The 17,442-nt window shown below is 45.6% G+C and overlaps 2 protein-coding genes across 2 annotated transcripts; one reads left to right on the top strand and one right to left on the bottom strand.

Annotated features, from left to right (window-relative positions):
* The first annotated feature begins 1,377 nt into the window (after positions 1 to 1,377).
* CSTL1 (cystatin like 1) lies at positions 1,378 to 5,351 on the top strand. The gene is made up of 3 exons (XM_014857968.3): positions 1,378 to 1,596; positions 4,441 to 4,554; positions 5,268 to 5,351. The coding sequence occupies exons 1-3, from the start codon at positions 1,378 to 1,380 to the stop codon at positions 5,349 to 5,351; spliced, it is 417 nt and encodes a 138-aa protein (XP_014713454.1).
* A 9,014-nt stretch (positions 5,352 to 14,365) lies between these two features.
* On the bottom strand, positions 14,366 to 17,105 carry CST11 (cystatin 11). Its single transcript, XM_014857963.3, has 3 exons — positions 16,878 to 17,105; positions 16,172 to 16,276; positions 14,366 to 14,449 (listed from the first exon to the last, which is right to left on the bottom strand). The coding sequence occupies exons 1-3, from the start codon at positions 17,103 to 17,105 to the stop codon at positions 14,366 to 14,368; spliced, it is 417 nt and encodes a 138-aa protein (XP_014713449.1).
* Between the last annotated feature and the right edge of the window lie 337 nt (positions 17,106 to 17,442).

Here is a 17,442-nt window from a genome sequence, read left to right as displayed (position 1 = left end):
AAAAATAAGGAGCTCTTATGGGTGCAAGTCGTGGGTTCAGGACAGGTTACCCCAAAATATGGCACCTTGGCAAATCAAATATCTTAAGCTGAGGGAGTTTAAGAAAATGGCAGGAGCCAGCAGAACACTCTGACCTCCCCACTGGCCCTCGCTCCCTGAAGGCAGGGAAAGGGCCTTCTCTGTTCCAGGAGGACAAAGGACGCCCTGTCACCAGAGACAGGGGACCTAGGGTCGAGCAGGCTGCACAAACAGACCTTGTTACCTCTTCACCATGGACTACCTACCCCTAGCAAAACCCCTTTGTCTTGTCAATTCTTCACAAATTTATTCTTTTTTTGGTCTAAAAGATATAAAAGCTTCCTGCTCTGGTCACTTCTTTGGGTTTCCATTCTCTAGTGAAGGCTCCCACGTAGATGTAAAAATTCAATAAAATTTGTATGCTTTCCTCCTGTTAATCTGCCTATGTCAGTTTAATTCTTAGACCCAGCCAGAGACCCAAAGAGGGGAGAGGAGAATCTCCTCCTCTCCACAGGCAACACCCATTTATTCATTTCTGAATAAGGCTTACAGCTTATTCCTCCCTCACAGGGAGGCTGGGATTACCTCACAAAGCTCCGCTGGGATCTCACCAAGACAGCAAGTGCTAGCTCCAGGGCCTGCAGGCACAGTGGGATCCAGCAGGCAGATATCTGTGGTGGGTAGGTGGCAGGTGAGTAAAGGGAACCCAGCCCTAGAGGAAGTGCAGGGAGTAGTTGACGGCTGAGTTAGACGGCTGGAACCCACAGTAGATAAGTAGAATGTACCACGCCCTGTTTCGTGTCCCTGATTCCTCAGATCTCAGTTCAGATATTACCTTCTCCATGAGCCTTCCCCAGTTCCCACAAATGGCGCTCTCTACCCCACATACCAGCTCTTAGTACCTAGCACTGTAAAGGTCTGTTCTGGGAGCTTTCTTCCTCGCAGTTCCAAGCTACCCTCAAGGTCAGATAGTAGACTATAAGTCGAGGCAGAGTCAATAATACACCTTAGGTGTGAAGGCAGGGGAGGGTCTTGTCCATCTTGGCAGGTGTTTGGAAATTATGCTTGCCTGAATCGCCAGAGAACAGAGCGGGTGTCATAGATGTGTGGAAAATGTACTGAGCTGAGAGTGGGTTGGGCAGCCATGCCAGGAGATTTCCCTGGTTGGTCCTTTGGTCATATTGTGGGCAGAGCCTTGGAAGAATGAGTTCCAGTCTCAATCTCTGTTTAAATGCAGGCAGGCCATCTCCTGGGGAAGCCTGTGCTGGCGAGGGCTGCCGCTGGAGAGTGAGCAAACCACAGCCTGGCGCCTCCCCACCCTGGAAGGTGCCGTGGATAGGAGGTCTCTCAGCTGTGGAGATGGGAGTTGGATGCTGGAGGAGCCCTCTGCTGCTGCTGGCTGCCTTGGTCCTGGCGGCCAAGTTGGGTCATTTTCAAAGGTGGGGAGGCTTCCAAGAGAAGTCCATGAGTCAGAAAAACATAAATTCAACGCTCAAATTCTTCATTGAAACCTACAACAATGCTAGTAACGACACCTACTTATTTGGAGTTGACAAGCTACTTCGCAGTCAGATGCAGGTTTGTGCCTCAGTTTCTCCAGATGTGCACACTGCCCCCATTCTTGCCCACTCAGACAAGTGGGGACACCCTGCGGTTCCCAGAGAGACTGAAGTGATGGTTTCACCAAGTGGCGAGTGGCCTCACTTGGCATGGATGTGCTTTAGAGCTGTTCAGGCCCCAGTGTTGCCTTAGTCACCCTTCCAAGATGCTAGCCTAAGGCCTGGAGTGAGATCCCAACTCTCTTACTCTTAGTCTGGAGCAAAAACGTCCCCTGAGATTCTCAACAGGCCTTCCTTGGGAAGAATTGCCTTTCATTCTGAAATTAGGTCCTATCAAAGTGATAGCAGGTTCCCGGAACAATAATATTTCAGTGTCCAAGACTGTAAAATCTGAGTCTTTATCGGGTTTTTTGGGAAGCACTTCCTAGCTGTGTTCCACATAAACCTGGAATTACACAGATCATCTTTCTTTTTGTTAGTTTTATATATTATATTTCTCTGAAATATATCAATTGAAGGATGACAGAGGAAAGAGAAGTTGTTTGAAAACCACTTTTGTTGGTCCAAGCTGCCCTCAAGTTCAGATAGTAAACTATATAAGTTGGGGCAGAGCCAATTTGGAAAAAATAGCTCACTAGGAGAAAAGTGCTCTGGTCAGAAATAGGGGCAGTGGGAATAGGAGAAACCAGTAAGGGTAGGGGCAGAGAGGGGTGAACAGTGTTAGTATGACACAAATGGCCTTATGTCACACCATGAAGACATTAGCCTGTTCCCATCTCCGTCACACACTCTTGCCGCAAGATGGCAGCTTGTCAGGGCCAAGAACATTGAGGTGACTTGGCCACAAGGTGGCAGCCAAGTTCTTCTCGAAGTTGGCTTGTTTTCCCCATCTGTCTTCTCAAGGATGAATCTGAGAATCTGAGGAGGCCTGTCCTGTGGAATCAATCCATTGTCATTAACAGTTCACTTTAAAAGAATTGCTTGTGAGCAAACTTTTGATGTCATTCAAATGGATGACTGGACAGAACGAGTATGCCCCTTGGTAGCTGGGTGACCTGGGGCAAGGGTCCTTGGGCATCTCCACACTTGTGGCTGCGTGGTTGTGTCCATCCTAATCCCTGACAGAGGGGCTCAGGAGGTGGCACGGTGTGCTGCCTGTGCCTGGGCTCCAGGTCCCCCATCGTCATTGTGGGATCTTGGTCAAGTGCTATCCATACTCTCCAGGCCTCAGTTTCCTCACTTGTAAAGAGTGAAGCGGCACTTGTGAGAATATTTCTATTGTTAGGATTATTCCTGTTATCAACAATCAAGTCTAATAACGAATAAGAAGACGCTTCACAGCCTGGAACGTTAGTTAAATTTACAGCCAGCGATTTTAGTTTCTTCATACATACAGAGTGTGCTGAAGATCAGTGTGAAAGCGCTTGGCACTAACCCTGCAAGATGCCATTGCCTGGATGGAACTGTCCTTTGATGAAGAGCACAAGAGCCGTGCATCCTGAGGTTCTGCTGGTGGATGCCGGGACCAGGATGGCCATACTGCCCTCAGCCCCTGTCCCTGCACGCGTTGAGGTTTTCTGGGGATGTTTTCCCCCTGGGGGCAGTGTGAGCGCTCTCTCCCTCTATTGCCACTCTAGAGAGTGCCAAGCCTTCTCATTTGGTTTGACCACTGACACTAGGACTGGGAAGCAGGGAACATCCAGGAGCTTCTCCCCTCACCGGTGCAGAACTCTCTAGTCCACACGTTTACTTGGGGAGTCCAGCTCAGCTTCCAACAGGCAACAATAATCACCAAACCATTTGTTAGCGTTTTTTTTTTCCGGGTGTGGGGCTTCCCTGCCACAAAGGGCTTTCCCTATCTTTAACCACGCAAGCCTTCACAGCCTCATACTTGGATGTAAATACAAGAAGACAAAGCACAGTAACAGGAAACAGGGGTGTGTTTATCACTCGCACATACCCTCGGAAGAAGTTGACACTATTCTCATTTTTGAGTTGAGGAAACTGAGACTCAAGTAGGTAGAGGGAGTTGGCCAAGGTGACAGAGATGGCAGGGGATTAAACCAGAACTTGAGCACAATTCTTCTGTCTTTTGTTCTGTCGCTCTCCCAACTCCACAGCTGCTTCAGAGTAATGTTCCTGACACTTTGCTAAAACATTTAATAATTTGTAATTATTAAGTTGTTTTAAAATTAGTTTTATGCACTCAGTGAAATACACGCTTCCCTTTCACCCACATAACAGCTCCTTGAGCAAGCACAATTATTATCTGTGCTCTGTAAGTGAAGACACTGGAGTTGCGAGGCGCTTGCCCGGGATCACAGCATTAGCAGATGGGGACCTCTTGCCCCGTGTTGATTTGATTCCTAAGCCCATGTTTTTAGCTGTGTTGCCAAACTGCCTCCCATCAGGTTTGTTGGGAAGGAGAGCGGGGAGGGAGGACATGGATGAAGGGAACTGAGAGAGCTGAGAGACAAGGTGTGGCTCTATGCATTCTGAGGACCCTGTGTGCAGACTGGGGGCTGTGCTGGAGCTGCAGAGCAGCCAAGCTCGAGCTGTGTAGCCTCCCTCGTCCCAAGGACACAAGGGAGACAGGTGGAGACACTGCTGTGGCTGCAGCAGTGAAGCCAGTCCAGAGCAAGAGAATGGGTTCCACCTATGCTGGGCACTGACTAGGGTCTGCAGTCGCAACTGTGCATCCTCCAGCCTGGGAGGGGAGGAGAGAGCCGTGCTTTTGGTGGATGAGCTCTAGGAACAGGGACTGTGGCTCCTGGGGCATCACTCTCCTTCCTAATTTTTCCTGGAAAGAGTCAGCAACTGGATGCTTGGAGTCAAAATTAACAGTGCCATTGCTTCTTGGTAGCTGACGACGGGAGTGGAGTATATGGTCACCGTGAAGATTAGCCGGACCAAATGCAAGAGGAACAGCACAGAAAGTCCTTCATGTCCTGTTCAAAGCAAGAAGGATCTGCAAAAGGTGTGTTGGATGGGACTCATGATCAAGAGGGAAAAAAGTAAAAATTTTACAAGTAAACACAAGTTGGACATTGACAGCTTTTCCCACTGTGTGGATTGGGGTGGGGCGAGGGCGTAGCCCCAAGGCTGCCTGATGCCGCCTGAGGCCCTTGGGCACGGGAGGAAGCTCTCTAATTGGGCAGTCTTCCCATTCTGTGCTGGAACCCACCTGGCCCCAGGCCTCCTGGTCACTGGACTCCTGCCCACCCAGCCCATTCCCTGGCCCTCACGTAGAAGCAGCGCTTACTTTCCTTGGGGACCTCAATCTGGTCTCGGCTTGCACTCTCCAGATCCCTGAGGATTGTCCAGTTGCCTCCTTGTCTTCCAAACTCTGCCCACCCTTTCCTAGTCCCTCCTGGTGGCATCACCTGCAAGCTGGCAGATACAGGGTCTCTCCCTGTGCCTGGGTGCAGTGTGGGAGGGCTGGGGTGGTATGTGGGGGAGAGTGCCTCTCTAGCTGGGGAGGGGGAGCCCAGGGGGAGACTCCTGTTCTGGGCCTGGCCCCCACACCCCCACCATGTGACAGGGAGCAGATCCTCCGTGTCCCCATGGTCAGTGTGCAGCCTCAGTGAGGGGTCCAGACTCCCAAGGCAAGGGCCTGAGGGGGCAGGAGCTTTTTGTTCACCTCCAACAAATATTTCCCTGAAGTTGATTGTTTTCTTTCTCCTCCCACAGAGTCTCATTTGTGATTTTTTGGTATACACTGTGCCCTGGATGAACTATTACCAGCTCTGGAACAACTCTTGTCTGGAGGCCTAAGTGTGTTTGCGTAAAGCTCCTTGATGAAACCCTAGACTGCCCCCCGTGCACGTTCTGTTATAGGCTTCAGAAAGGAGTACATCTCCCTCATCAGGGTCTCGCTACACACCCACTCACAGACATAGACACACACACACTTACGCATGCACACTCACATAGCACACTCATACACAACACACACATGCACACTCGCACTGCAGGCTGTCACATGCACTCACTCTCAGACATGCATTCTCACACACTCTCTCACACTCTCACACACACTCGTGTATTTTCGGTGGTCGGCGCAGTTTGAGCAGAAGGTTGTTAGCTCTTTGGGGAAGCTCATGATATTTTCTACTTCGGCTGTCTCTCTGAGGCTTTGCCCCATCCAGGCACCTCGTGACCTCTGGCCTGAGCTTGGCAAGCTCTGTTTCTTCTCTACACACATACAACTCTGTGACTGAGGCACGTCTTTGTGGGTGTGTTCAAGGTCCCCCGGACCACCCCCAGGTTCAGTAACTCACTGGGAGGATCCCCAGGACTCGGCCTGGAGCCACAGTCAAGGCCATGATTTACCAAGGTGAAAGGATAATAAGTAGAATCAGCAGAAGGAACAGGTGTGTGGGAAGAAGTCATAGGAAGCCAAGGGCAGGCTTCCAGAGTCTTCTCCCAGTGCAGTCACACAGGCCACTGTGGGAAATGCTGTCTGCTGGGGAAGTGCAGTAGAGGCTTTGCGCCATGGGTTTTCCCTGGAGCTGGTCACGCAGGCAGCATCTGCCTACCATGTACCAAAATTTCAGGCTCCCACAAGGAAAGCAGGTGTTCTGCGTAAATCACATTGTTTGTACAAACAGTATAGACAAAGCGAGGCCCTCTTATCATTCAGGGAAAGGTTTATATCAATGTAGGGAGCTGTTTATCGTCTGAAGTCCACACTCCAGCCAAGGCCCACTTTGCAAGCAGGTCTTTTCAAGGGCAGTGGTCTTGGGCTGGCCGTGGGATCTCAGTTCTTCAGAAAGAGCTCCTGAGTGTCCCATGTGCTCACTGCTGGTGGAATGAGACCTCTGGTGTCCTCCCTTGTGTACTCACAGTCAAGCAGAGAGGCACACACTGGACCAGAAACGAGGAGTGGATGTGGGCTGAGATATACCACTAGACCAGTTGGTCTCCTCCCCAGGGGCCAGTCCCACCAGCACAGTCATAACGCCAACTAGAAAGAGTATTTCTAAGGGGGAAAAGTAAACACACAAGCAAGAACCTCAAATTTTCCCAGGAGGCCTGAGGGAGCAGGGGAGGTGGAGGGAAAGAGTTAAAGGGGGTGAAACTCTTGTTCGAAGAAGAGGGAAGACAGAAGCATCCAGTCCTGCAAATCCAACCTCATTGAGGGCTGACCAGGCCCCTGGCACTGGCCTGCTGCCCTCGTTCTCTTGTTTGATCGTCATGACAACCCAGTGAAACAGAGACTTTGACCTCCACCTTACAGGGGAGGAGCCCCCAAAGATAACCTCTGTCCAGATCCTAACATCCTAGCTGAGTTTGGCCTGTTGGTTGAACTTTTAGAAATGGAATCATACAGTGTGTATTCTTTCGTTTCTGGCTTCTTTTACTCAACATATTTATGAATCCATCCATGTGGTGTGTACTTGTAGTTCACATTTATTATTGTGTAGAATTCCATCGTGTGACAATATATTGCAATTTGTTTATTCACTCTACTGATAATGGGCTTTTGGGTAGTTTCTAACTTTTAGGAATAATAGCTACTAAAAATAAACAAATGTGTACAATGTCTAATGGTGGACTCACTCATGTGTTCTGTTGGGTACACACCTAGGGGTGGAATTGGTGGATAATATGATGTGTCTGTGTTCAGTCTTTAGCTAATTTACTCAAGATCTTTTAACTTTTTAAGTTTTTTACTTAGTTTACCACTCTGTTACTTAATTATTGTTTAAACCTTGTTCAACCTCTAAATTCTTACTTTTTTGTGTCTTTTATTTATATGGCCTAATTGTTTTGTGTCTACCTTTATTTTATGTGATTTCATAGGGGCACTCAATTTTTTAATAATATTTTACCAAACTTTATGGCGTTGCTTTGAATTTTTAAAGTGAACTTTCCCCATACCACCTGCTTACCTTGTTTTTGTAAATGGCAACCGGGAGGGACCGGCACAAGGTGGGCCTGTGTGACAGGAGTGGGGAGTCCAGGCCCTGACCTCTAAAGGACCCAGGACAGATCCTTACAAGAGAGAGACAGAGAGATTTGGCAGAGACACATGGAGGAGAGGGCGTGTGAAGATGAGGCAGAGGTGGCAGTGATGCGGCCACAGCGCAGGAATGCCAGCAGCAGGAAGAGGCTGGCAGAGACAAGGAAGAGAGTCTCTCCCAGGCCCTCCAGAGGGAGCATGGTCCTGCTAATAGCTTTTATTTCAGACTTCATGGCTCCAGAACTGTGTGAGCACAAATTTCTCAGTTTTAAGCCACCAAATTTGTGGTAATTTGTTACAGCAGCTACAGGAAGTTAACACACCAGGTTTTCTTCTTGCTTCATGTATTTCAGACTTGAGGATAAAGGGCTGGCAACCTGGAAATGCCGATAGGTACAGAAAAAAAATGCCTCAATAAAAGCCTGCTCTTTCTAGCCAAAGGACCAGGAAAGGGGCAGCCCATTAGGACAGAAAACTTGTAGACAATAACTGCTCTGCTCTTGCCAGGCACCACAGGAAAAAAATGAAGCTCACAACCCTCCCACCCAGCAAAAGCTGAGTAGGGAGCCTAAACCTTCACTGTCCTGAGACTGCAATGGGGAGCCCAAAACTCACACTGGGATGGTGCTAGAAAAGGCCAAGTAGGGAGCTGACACTTTCATCCCTTTTGGGTGGTGACAAGCCCCCTCCTCCCTGTGGTGATAGTGAAGACCCTGTGGAGAGCCTGGACTTCTGTTTTCCCACTGAGGTGGTGTCAGAAGAGGCATGCGGGCAGCAGGATGAGGCACTCCTGTCCCTCCCAGACAGAGTGGCTTTAGCAGAGGCCTAGTGGGGAGTCTGAACTCCCACCCCTGTCCAGCTGTGATGAGGAGTCCCCCCATTTTGTCAACAGAGGCCGAGTGGAGAACCTGGGTTTCCATCCCCACCTGGTGGTAATGAGGTGGCCTCTCTTCCCATCAGAGGATGCCTGCTAAAAGAGATGTAAATAAGATTCAGAGTTGTAATATGAAAACATTGAAGTTTTCATAGAAAATCACTTGTCCTACTAAGAAACAGGAAAGTTTAAACATAAATGAGGAAAGATAATGAATAGATGCTAACATAGAGATGACACAGATTTAACATCATTTGATAAGTGCATAGGGTTCTTGGACCCAATTCCGACGTGCATGTGGAAGCTTCCGCATACCAGCAAGTTATTGGACATCAGTAGGGTGTCTGAGAACGCAGTTCAATTCAGACACTAGCTACCTGGAGATAGAATCAGATTCCATAGGTGAAATGCTCAGTCTCACAAGATGGCTGTCCAGTTCAGATGCAAGTTGCAAGCTCAGGTTGTTTCCTGTGCTTCAGACTGACCGGCTACAAACTGGAGGTTCCAATGACCCCTCCAATTCAGGTTACTACCTGTACTTCTGCCTGACTGGCTGTAAATCAGAGGTTCCCGTGACCCTCTCCTCAGGTTTGATTAATTTTCTAGAACAGCTCACAGAACTCAAGAAAACCTGTTTACTCACCAGATTACCAATTTATTACAAAGGATATTACAGGATACAGATTAACAGCCAGGTGAAGAGATACAAGGGGGAGGTCCTGAACAAAGAAGCTTCTATCCTCACATAGCCGGAGGCCTGGCATGGTGGCACATGGAAGCATTCTGCTTCCACAATGTGGAAGCTCTCCAAAAAAAAAAAAAAGGCAAATGAGCTGTCCTTCAGATTTTTATGGAGGCTTCATTACGTAGTCATAATTGACTAAGTCATTAGCCATTGGCAATTGATTCAAGCTCAAGCCCCCTGCCCTACCCAGAAATCAGGGTAGGACTGAAAGTTCCAATCCTCTGATCACTTGGCTGGTTCTCCTGGCAACCAGCCCCCACCCTTGGGTGGGGTCCAAAAGTCACCTTCATTTACATAAACAAGACCCCCGTTTTATCTATATGGCCTTGAAGCATTTTTAGGAAGTGAGGACAAGACACCAAACATTATAATAGAAGATGCTCCCATTGCTCTTACCACTCTGGAAATTCTAAGGGTTTTGGAAGCTGTGAGCCAGGAACTGTGGATGGAGATCAAATATATCTGTGAAACATATTTTGGCCACCTGAATGACTAAATTTATATATTTCTTACAATCATGATATCATAACAAGCATTGTAAAGCAGTCATAAGAATGCTGCAATGAGCAATTATGAACATGCTTCAAACAAGTGAGCAAAGAGAAAGTCTCAGCAAAGATGTAACAAATCTCACAAAGAAATAGAAGAAACAAATGGAAATTTTAGAATTGAAAAATACAGTAACTAAAACATTCAATGGTTGGGCTCACCAGTGGATGGAGGGAAAACTGGAAGAGAAAACAATAGAAACTACACAATCTGAACCACAGAGAGAGAGTCAACTAAATATATGAATAGAGCCTCAGAGATTTGTGAGACTATTACAAAAGACCTAACACATTGAAGTCCCAGAAGGAGAGGAGACAGAGGGGCTGAAAAGCGATTTGAAGAAATAATGGCTGAGAAGTTCCCAAATTTGGCCAAAGACCTAAACCTATAGATTCAAGAAACAGAGTGAATCCTAAACAGGATAAACCCAAAGAAATCCACACCAAGACACATCAGAGTCAAACTTCTGGAAATTAAAGACAAAGAAGAAAACGTGAAATAGAAGACAACTTACCCTTAGGGGGAAAAAAACTCCAGTTGTAATGACAGCAGATCAAAAACCACTGAGGCTAGAGTGGCACATTTTTCAGGTGATGTAGGGAAAAAAACCCTGTCAACCCAGAATCCTATAGCCATCAAAAATAGCCATCAGGAATGAAGGGGAAATCAAGCAAGTCTTAGATGAAGGGAAGCTAAGAGAATTTGCACCAGAAGCCCTACTCTAAAAGAATAGTTAAAAGAATTTCTCTAAATAGAAAGGACCTTATATATGAAGAAATCTTGGAACATCGGAAAGGAAGAGTTTAAAAAGTAAAAATATGGGTAAATACAAGAAGCTTTCTTTTTCTTGAGTTTTCTAAATTACATTTGATGGTTAAAGCAAAAATTATATCATTGTCTGATGTGGTTTTCAATGTACATAGAAGAAATATTTAAGACATTTGTAAATTAAGAATGATAAAAAGATGTAAAGGGAGGTAAACTTTTCACATTTCATTCAAACTGGTAAAATATTGACACTAGTAGCCCAGCAAGTTATGCATATATAATGTAATATCTAGAGCAACCACTAAAAAGGCCATGCAAAGAGACACACTCAAAAACAGTACAGATACATAAAAATGAAATTCTTTAAAGAATGTTCAAGTAATTCACAGGAAGGAAGAATAAATAAGTCCCACAGAAAAAAAAGCAGGGAGAACAAACAGAGGATAAGAAGTAAAATGACAGACTTAAGCCCTAACATACCAATAATTACATTAAATGGCATTTCAAACTACATATAAATGGTCTAAACAAGCCAATTAAAAGATAGAGTTTGGTAGAGTGGATTTAAAAAAACTTAACCCATCTATATGCTGTCTACAAGAAACTTCAAATATAATGATATAGGTAGGTTGAAAGTAAAAGGGTGAAAAAAGTTATATTATACAAACATTAATCAAAAGAAAGTAAAGGAGGGTATATTAACATCAGACAAAGTAGACCTCAGAACAAAGAAAATTACCAAAGATAGAGAAGGACGTATATAGTGATACATCCACTCTGGAAAATAGTTTGACGGTTTTTTAAAAGAACCCTAAAATATTCTTTACTATGTAATGCAGCAATTGCACTCCTGGGCATTTAACCCAGAGAAATGAAAATTTGTGTCCACACAAAAACCTGTACATGATTGTTCATAAAGTTTTATTTGTAATAGCCCAACACTTGAAAACAAAAATTACATCCTAAAATAGGTAAATAGTTAAACAATCTGTGGTACCATAATAGACCATGGAATCCTACATAGCAATTAAAAGGAACAAACTACTGATATGTGAAACAACTTGGATGGAGCCTAAGGGCATTATGACAAACCTCAAAGGTCATGTACTGTACAATTGCATTCATATAGCATTCTCAAACTGGCAAAATTATAGAGATGGAGAATAAATCAGTGGTTGCCGGGAATTTGAAGCGGTCAGGGAGAGGGAAATGTGACTACGGAGTAGTACAGAGTATCTTTGTGGTGATGGGATAGTTCTGTATCTTGATTGTGGTGGTGGTCACATGAATCTACACATATGACAAAATGACACATATACTCAGTGTACCAGTGTCAATTTCCTGGTTGTGATATCTCTCTATAATTACATAAGATACAATCAAGGGGGAGGAAACTGGATGAAGGGTACAAGAGACCTCTCTGTACTGTCTTTGTAACTTCCTGTGAATCTGCAATTATTTCAACATAAAAAAAATTTAAAAACTCACTGGGCTGAGAAATAAGATCATTGGGCACAAATGTTCTGCCTTACCTTTAGTCTCTGCCAGGATAATAATCCCTGCATCCAGACAAAGTAGCCAACATACCAGAAGAGCATTGATTAATATTAAATTACTACTGCTGCTGCCAGTATTCTTTTTTTAAATTTATTTGATTTTATTGAGGTCATAACAGTTTATAACATTGTGAAATTTCAGTTGTACATCTCTATTTGTCAGTCAACAGATATATGTGCTTACCCCTCAACCCCCTTCCCTTCTGGTAACCACTGATCTGTTCCCTATGTCCGTGTATTAGTTTATCTTCCACATATGAGTGAAATCATACTGTGTTTGTCTTTCTCTGTCTGGCTTATTTCACTTAACATAATACCCTCAAGGTCCATTCATGTTGTTGCGAATAGGACTATATGTCTTTTTTAATGGCTGAGTAGTATTCCACTGTATACATATACACCACATCTTATTCACCCGTTCATCAGTTGATGGACTCTTGGGTTGCTTCCACATCTTGGCTATTGTGAATAGTACTGCCTACTGCCAGTATTCTTACTAATTGTTAACATTTACTTGACTATCTGCTTTGTGTTAGGCACCATGTTAAGCAATTTACATGCATTATCATTATTAACCTTTATAATTACCCCAAGAAATAGGTACTGTTATTTTCAGTTAAAGATAAAGAAATTGTAGGTTAACATTTTCCCAGATGGTTGGCAGAGGGGAATCCCACTTGGGTCCTGCCTGAAACAGGGTCCCTCCAGAACTTTGGTAGGGAGAATAGGAGATGGAAAAAATTTACTCTTTCCAAGCTCCCAGCTATTTTCCACTGGTAGACACTTGGTGTGGCTACTATGCATCACGGGTCACAATTCACATGTGCAGGGAGTATCCTCTTGGTGCTGTGTATATATCCTCTCACATCTTATCCTTCTGTGCACACCAGTTTCAAATGCCAGCACCTGTCCCCCTTTTTCTCAGCCTGCTTGCTCTGCCCTCCAACCACCCCAGAATAGAGGTTACAGGGAATTAATGCCCCTGCAGCCAATAGCTGACTGGAGCTGTTGGATAAATACCCCGGCTCCCTCTCTCTTCAGGTAGAATAATGTTCTGTGTGTGTGTTCCACAGTGTCCCTAGGGCTCCCCAGCTATTTTAAACCCCAGGGCTTTTGCTTGAGCTCTTGGGGACAAGATCTGCTTCTCTCCTACTGGATGTGAATGAGGACAGATGTGACCTGGTGAGTTGCCGGCACCCCCTTGCGACAACATGGAGGAAATGGAGTGGAGAGATGAGGTAGGTGACATTGTTTGAAATCCTGAATCAAGCTGTTGTGTGTGGGATACTTATTCCGCACTGCTAATGTGCCATTCATGGAAGGGAGCTCCATTAACGTAGTGTTCCTGGTTCCTCTCTGTCCTCAATCAGTCTTCTCCTGGAGGAGTTAATCTGGTTGGTCTCTTTGGGAAGAACAAGCTGGGTGCTGTAACCCAGGTCGTCCTCCTTTCCATATGGGGCATATATTTTGCTAGATACCTCCAAGGAGAGGAATCTGTCTCTGAGGCACCTGCTGTGGTCTAACGTTGCTGATGCTGGGGATGTAAATGTAATTCTAGAACTTGATATTGGAAAGTGCACTTGTCAGCAAAGATAAAGCACATCTCTCAAACCAGTCCTTATCAGTAACAAAGACTCTCATCTGTTTTTGTTTTTGGTGAGGAAGATTGGCCCTGAGCTAACATCTGTGCCAATCTTACTCTATTTTGTATGTGGGTCACCGCCACAGCATGGCCTGATGAGGGGTGTGTAAGTCTGAGCCTGGGATCTGAACCCACGAACCTGGGGCTGCCAAAGCAGAGTATGTGAACTTAACTACTTTGCCACCAGGCTGGCCCTGGCCCTCAACTTTTTAAATTACTTATATTATTTCTCCCTGTTTTGCACTTTAGACAAGGAAGGAGATACTCTTCACTGAGCCTCTCAGAGATGCCATCATAAGCCGTACTTGCAAATATCTCTTGGCAGTTCAGTTAAGTGACTTTGAGCTTCATTCCTCCTCCTTCTTCTCATCTTCTTCTTCTTGTTTTAAAATCTAAAGAATCCTACTAGATATAAGGATGGAGTTGAAGTTCTGCTGTCATGTACGTATAGGCTATAAGGCCAGAAATTATTCATGTCACTTCATTTGGATGCCAAAGCTGCCCTGGCCCAGAGAAACTTCAGATTATATTATTATAAGCTGATGAATTTGGGGAAAAAAAGAGTGGAACCATACACACTAACAGCATTGAGAGAACAGGTTGACACACATTTATTTCTATGTTGAGAATCGCTGCTCATCGCAGGGTACTCTCACATATGGTGGCCGCAGGTGTGTGCTCCAGGACACCTAGCCATTGGTGCAGTTTTTGGTCAGAATTTTGTACTTTTCAAACCAGGGAACAACATACACTGTGTAGAAGCAATCAATTTGCTAAAAAACAAAAACAAAAACAAAAACAATATTTAAGAAAGATCAACATGCAAGGTGAAAATTTAAAAGAGAAAGAAGAGGATAGAAGGCATGTGAATAGGGAAAATGACACCATCTCAACATGCCTTCGGTCTAGATGTGGTTTTTGACCTTTATTTTTATTTCCTTCACTTAATAGAATTAGGGCTGAGATCATCCCAGAAAATGTCCCTCTGTTTGTGGTCAGAATTGGAGCCTAGAGGTAAAGTGTCCCCCGCACCCGTAGTCACCATGGGAACTACTGCTTCTTTTGCTTCTTCATTGTTACCCATGTGTTGTTTACTTCACACTTCCTCTTACTGGCTCCATCCATCCGTCCATCCATCCATCCATCCACCCATGCATTCATCCACCTACCCTCTAATCCGTCTCCACCATATTTCCTTCCTTCATTTGTCCATTTATCACATTCTCTCTCTCCTTCCCTTGTCCCCATTCTCTCCCAAGATTTTCCTTTTCTTTTTCCCTGCCTTCTTCTCCCATAATGAGAAATCAATAAACACATTTTGCATATTATTAATTATCATTTCTTAGTGCGATTTTGTTTTCCTGATCTGCATTTGAAAGCCTAGGGTGGGGAGCAGGGTGGGATGGGAGGCTGAAAAATTTATATTTTTCCTAAAATAGAAATCAGAATACTAATTTCACCAATTCCATCTCTCACATCAATAAGATCGTCTATTTTTACTTTACTTTTATCTTCAGTTATGCTTTTCATAGATTTCATCATCTCCTCCAGGGAAGAACTAAAAAATTCTACCTTGCTAGATTTTGAAGAATTACTGAGTAAAAAGTGAGGAGAGAGCCCATGGATGGACACATTTCTGTGTTGAGAATATCCAGGCCTTCTAACTAGGGTGACCATGTAATTTATGAACCAAGATACATTGCAAGCAAATGGAGATGCTGCTAATGATTACTCTAAGAAGCTAGGCATGAATCAGGACTATTCCAAGCAAAGTGGGACATATAATCATAAAATGAGGACATCTTCATTTTAATTCATTTGGTTAAAGAGAAGTGATTTGTAGGGCCTGTAGCATTTGAGACCTTCAAGGCCCCTCTGCATGTGGGCCCACCCTGACTATGACACTGCAGTGATGGTGGTCTGGCCATCCTCCCTCAGGTGTGACAATACTAGGGGGGGACAAAGCATATAGAGGACTAAGCCACTGTTGGGGGAGGTGGCTCCTCAGCAGGTCGCACACATGTAGGTTTGTCCCCTCTCCCCACAGCCCACCAGTTGAACTATGTCTGAACTCATTTTCTCGTCTCTTCCTCCTCTTTGCCCAAACAGTGCTGGATGAAAGGAATAGAGGTTGGTAGCCCAGTGATTGCATGTTCTCATCAAGCTGATGTTCAGATATTCAGCTGGATGCACCAGAGAGGTCCCACTGGCTGCTAAAATATTAGCAGCCCACTGCAGCTCAGCCACTTGGCTCCTCTCTCTGGACACTTCCAACCTCCCTATAATCTTTTCAGCAACAGGAGCAGTGTCTGCCAGGCAGGAGCCAGCCGCTTTCACCTTCACTTTCCGCTTGGAGAAAGGAGGTGTTATCGACGCATTCTTTTCAAGCAAGCTTGAATATATCCCCAATAATCCTACCTCATATTATCCTAAAACCAGAGAAAACCCCACTGAAAAATGAATCCTTTCTGAGTGAATGCACTTTCACCCGGTACCTTGTAAAGCTCCCCTTCTTGAAAGGTGCAATTTTCAGTCTCCAGCTTCTGGCAGGTGGTCCGCCGCATCTCTAAGTTCACATGATACTCCATATGGTCAGTAATCTGTGGGAAGCAAGTAGCAAGGAGATAAAAGGACTTCTTCTCCCTTCTGTGTAGCTTCTGGTGGGAAGTCCTTTACATGGTGCCCAAGGTCAAGGACCCCATCCTGGACAGCTAGGTGGGCTCCTCTCTCCTCTTCCTATCTGGCTCCCATGCCTCCTTTTGTCCTTCGAGGAGAATTCACCAGAAACCACTCAGTGGGCAAAGTCGCCCCTGGATAAGCCAAATGATGCTAATTCTTTTGGACAAGGCTCGGTGAACTTTGTCTGCAAAGGGCCAGATAATAAAGTACTCAACTCTGAGAAGGCGTGTGAAAGCAGAATAGTGCGAAACACACGTGAACACACGTGATGCGGCTGGGTGCCAAGAAAACTACATACAAAAGCAGGCAGCAGGCAGATTTGGCCCTTGGGCTGTAATGTGCTGACCTCTGATCTTGGGTATCATTTAAGTGACAACTTCGTCTAACCAGTGAATTTATGCTTTTCTTAAAATGCCCACTTCGAACTAAATGAGGCTGAATTTCACCTGCGTGGACTTTCTCCAGAGCTGCAGCAGAATCCTGGCAGAGGGGTATGGGGGGGGGGAGGGGAGCCACACTGACCCATTTCTGGACCTTCAGCACTCGCACAATCCGGAAGCTGTACTTGTCATCACTTTCCTTGTTGAACTCCTCGGTCACAAACTGCATGGTAGCTATCACGTAGCTTTCTGATGCAGGCACTTCTTGGACACTGAAAAAGGTTTTCTTCCTTGCTCGGCAGGTAAAGGCCACCAAGGCCACCAGAATGGCCAGCAGGAGCCGTGGGGCCTGCCAGGGTCTGCCCATCATCCCTCAGCTGGGGAGGAGTAGGAAGCGCTCCCTGCTCGGCCTGCTGGAGGCTGGGTGCTTCCCACTGAACCCCTCTGGCCTGGCCGGATTTAAGCCAGCCTGTGGTGGACACCCACAGCTTTCCTCCCCTCCCTCTTTGTCTGCAGCTGAACCAGACGAAGAGCAGGGAGACCTCGCGGTGGTCGGCGAGCTCACTCCCACTTGCCCTCATTCTTTTTACTTAGGTTTGTGTTTCACACACACATACTCATGCAAACACCCGTCTCTTCCCTGTTGGGGGGTTGCTCTCTCAGCAACACACCCGCTCCTGCTGCCCCAGCAGTATCTGGGTGGAAGC

The sequence above is a fragment of the Equus asinus genome, chromosome 15, assembly GCF_041296235.1.
Source record: "Equus asinus isolate D_3611 breed Donkey chromosome 15, EquAss-T2T_v2, whole genome shotgun sequence".
Classification (NCBI taxonomy): Eukaryota; Metazoa; Chordata; class Mammalia; order Perissodactyla; family Equidae; genus Equus; species Equus asinus.
Note: the sequence above shows the minus strand (reverse complement) of the source record. Positions and strands in the feature narration are given on the sequence as shown.

Bases quoted from the DNA above. Each gene is read 5' to 3' on its own strand.
- CST11 (XM_014857963.3), bottom strand. From the start codon at position 17,105: ATGATGGGCAGACCCTGGCAGGCCCCACGGCTCCTGCTGGCCATTCTG. The intron at 16,277-16,877 runs GTCAGTGTGGCT...TGCTTCCCACAG, and splicing joins TGCTGAAGGTCCAGAAATGG to ATTACTGACCATATGGAGTA. The intron at 14,450-16,171 runs GTACCGGGTGAA...TTTGTTTTTTAG, and splicing joins AAGAAGGGGAGCTTTACAAG to CAAATTGATTGCTTCTACAC.
- CSTL1 (XM_014857968.3), top strand. From the start codon at position 1,378: ATGGGAGTTGGATGCTGGAGGAGCCCTCTGCTGCTGCTGGCTGCCTTG. The intron at 1,597-4,440 runs GTTTGTGCCTCA...GCTTCTTGGTAG, and splicing joins TACTTCGCAGTCAGATGCAG to CTGACGACGGGAGTGGAGTA. The intron at 4,555-5,267 runs GTGTGTTGGATG...CTCCTCCCACAG, and splicing joins GCAAGAAGGATCTGCAAAAG to AGTCTCATTTGTGATTTTTT.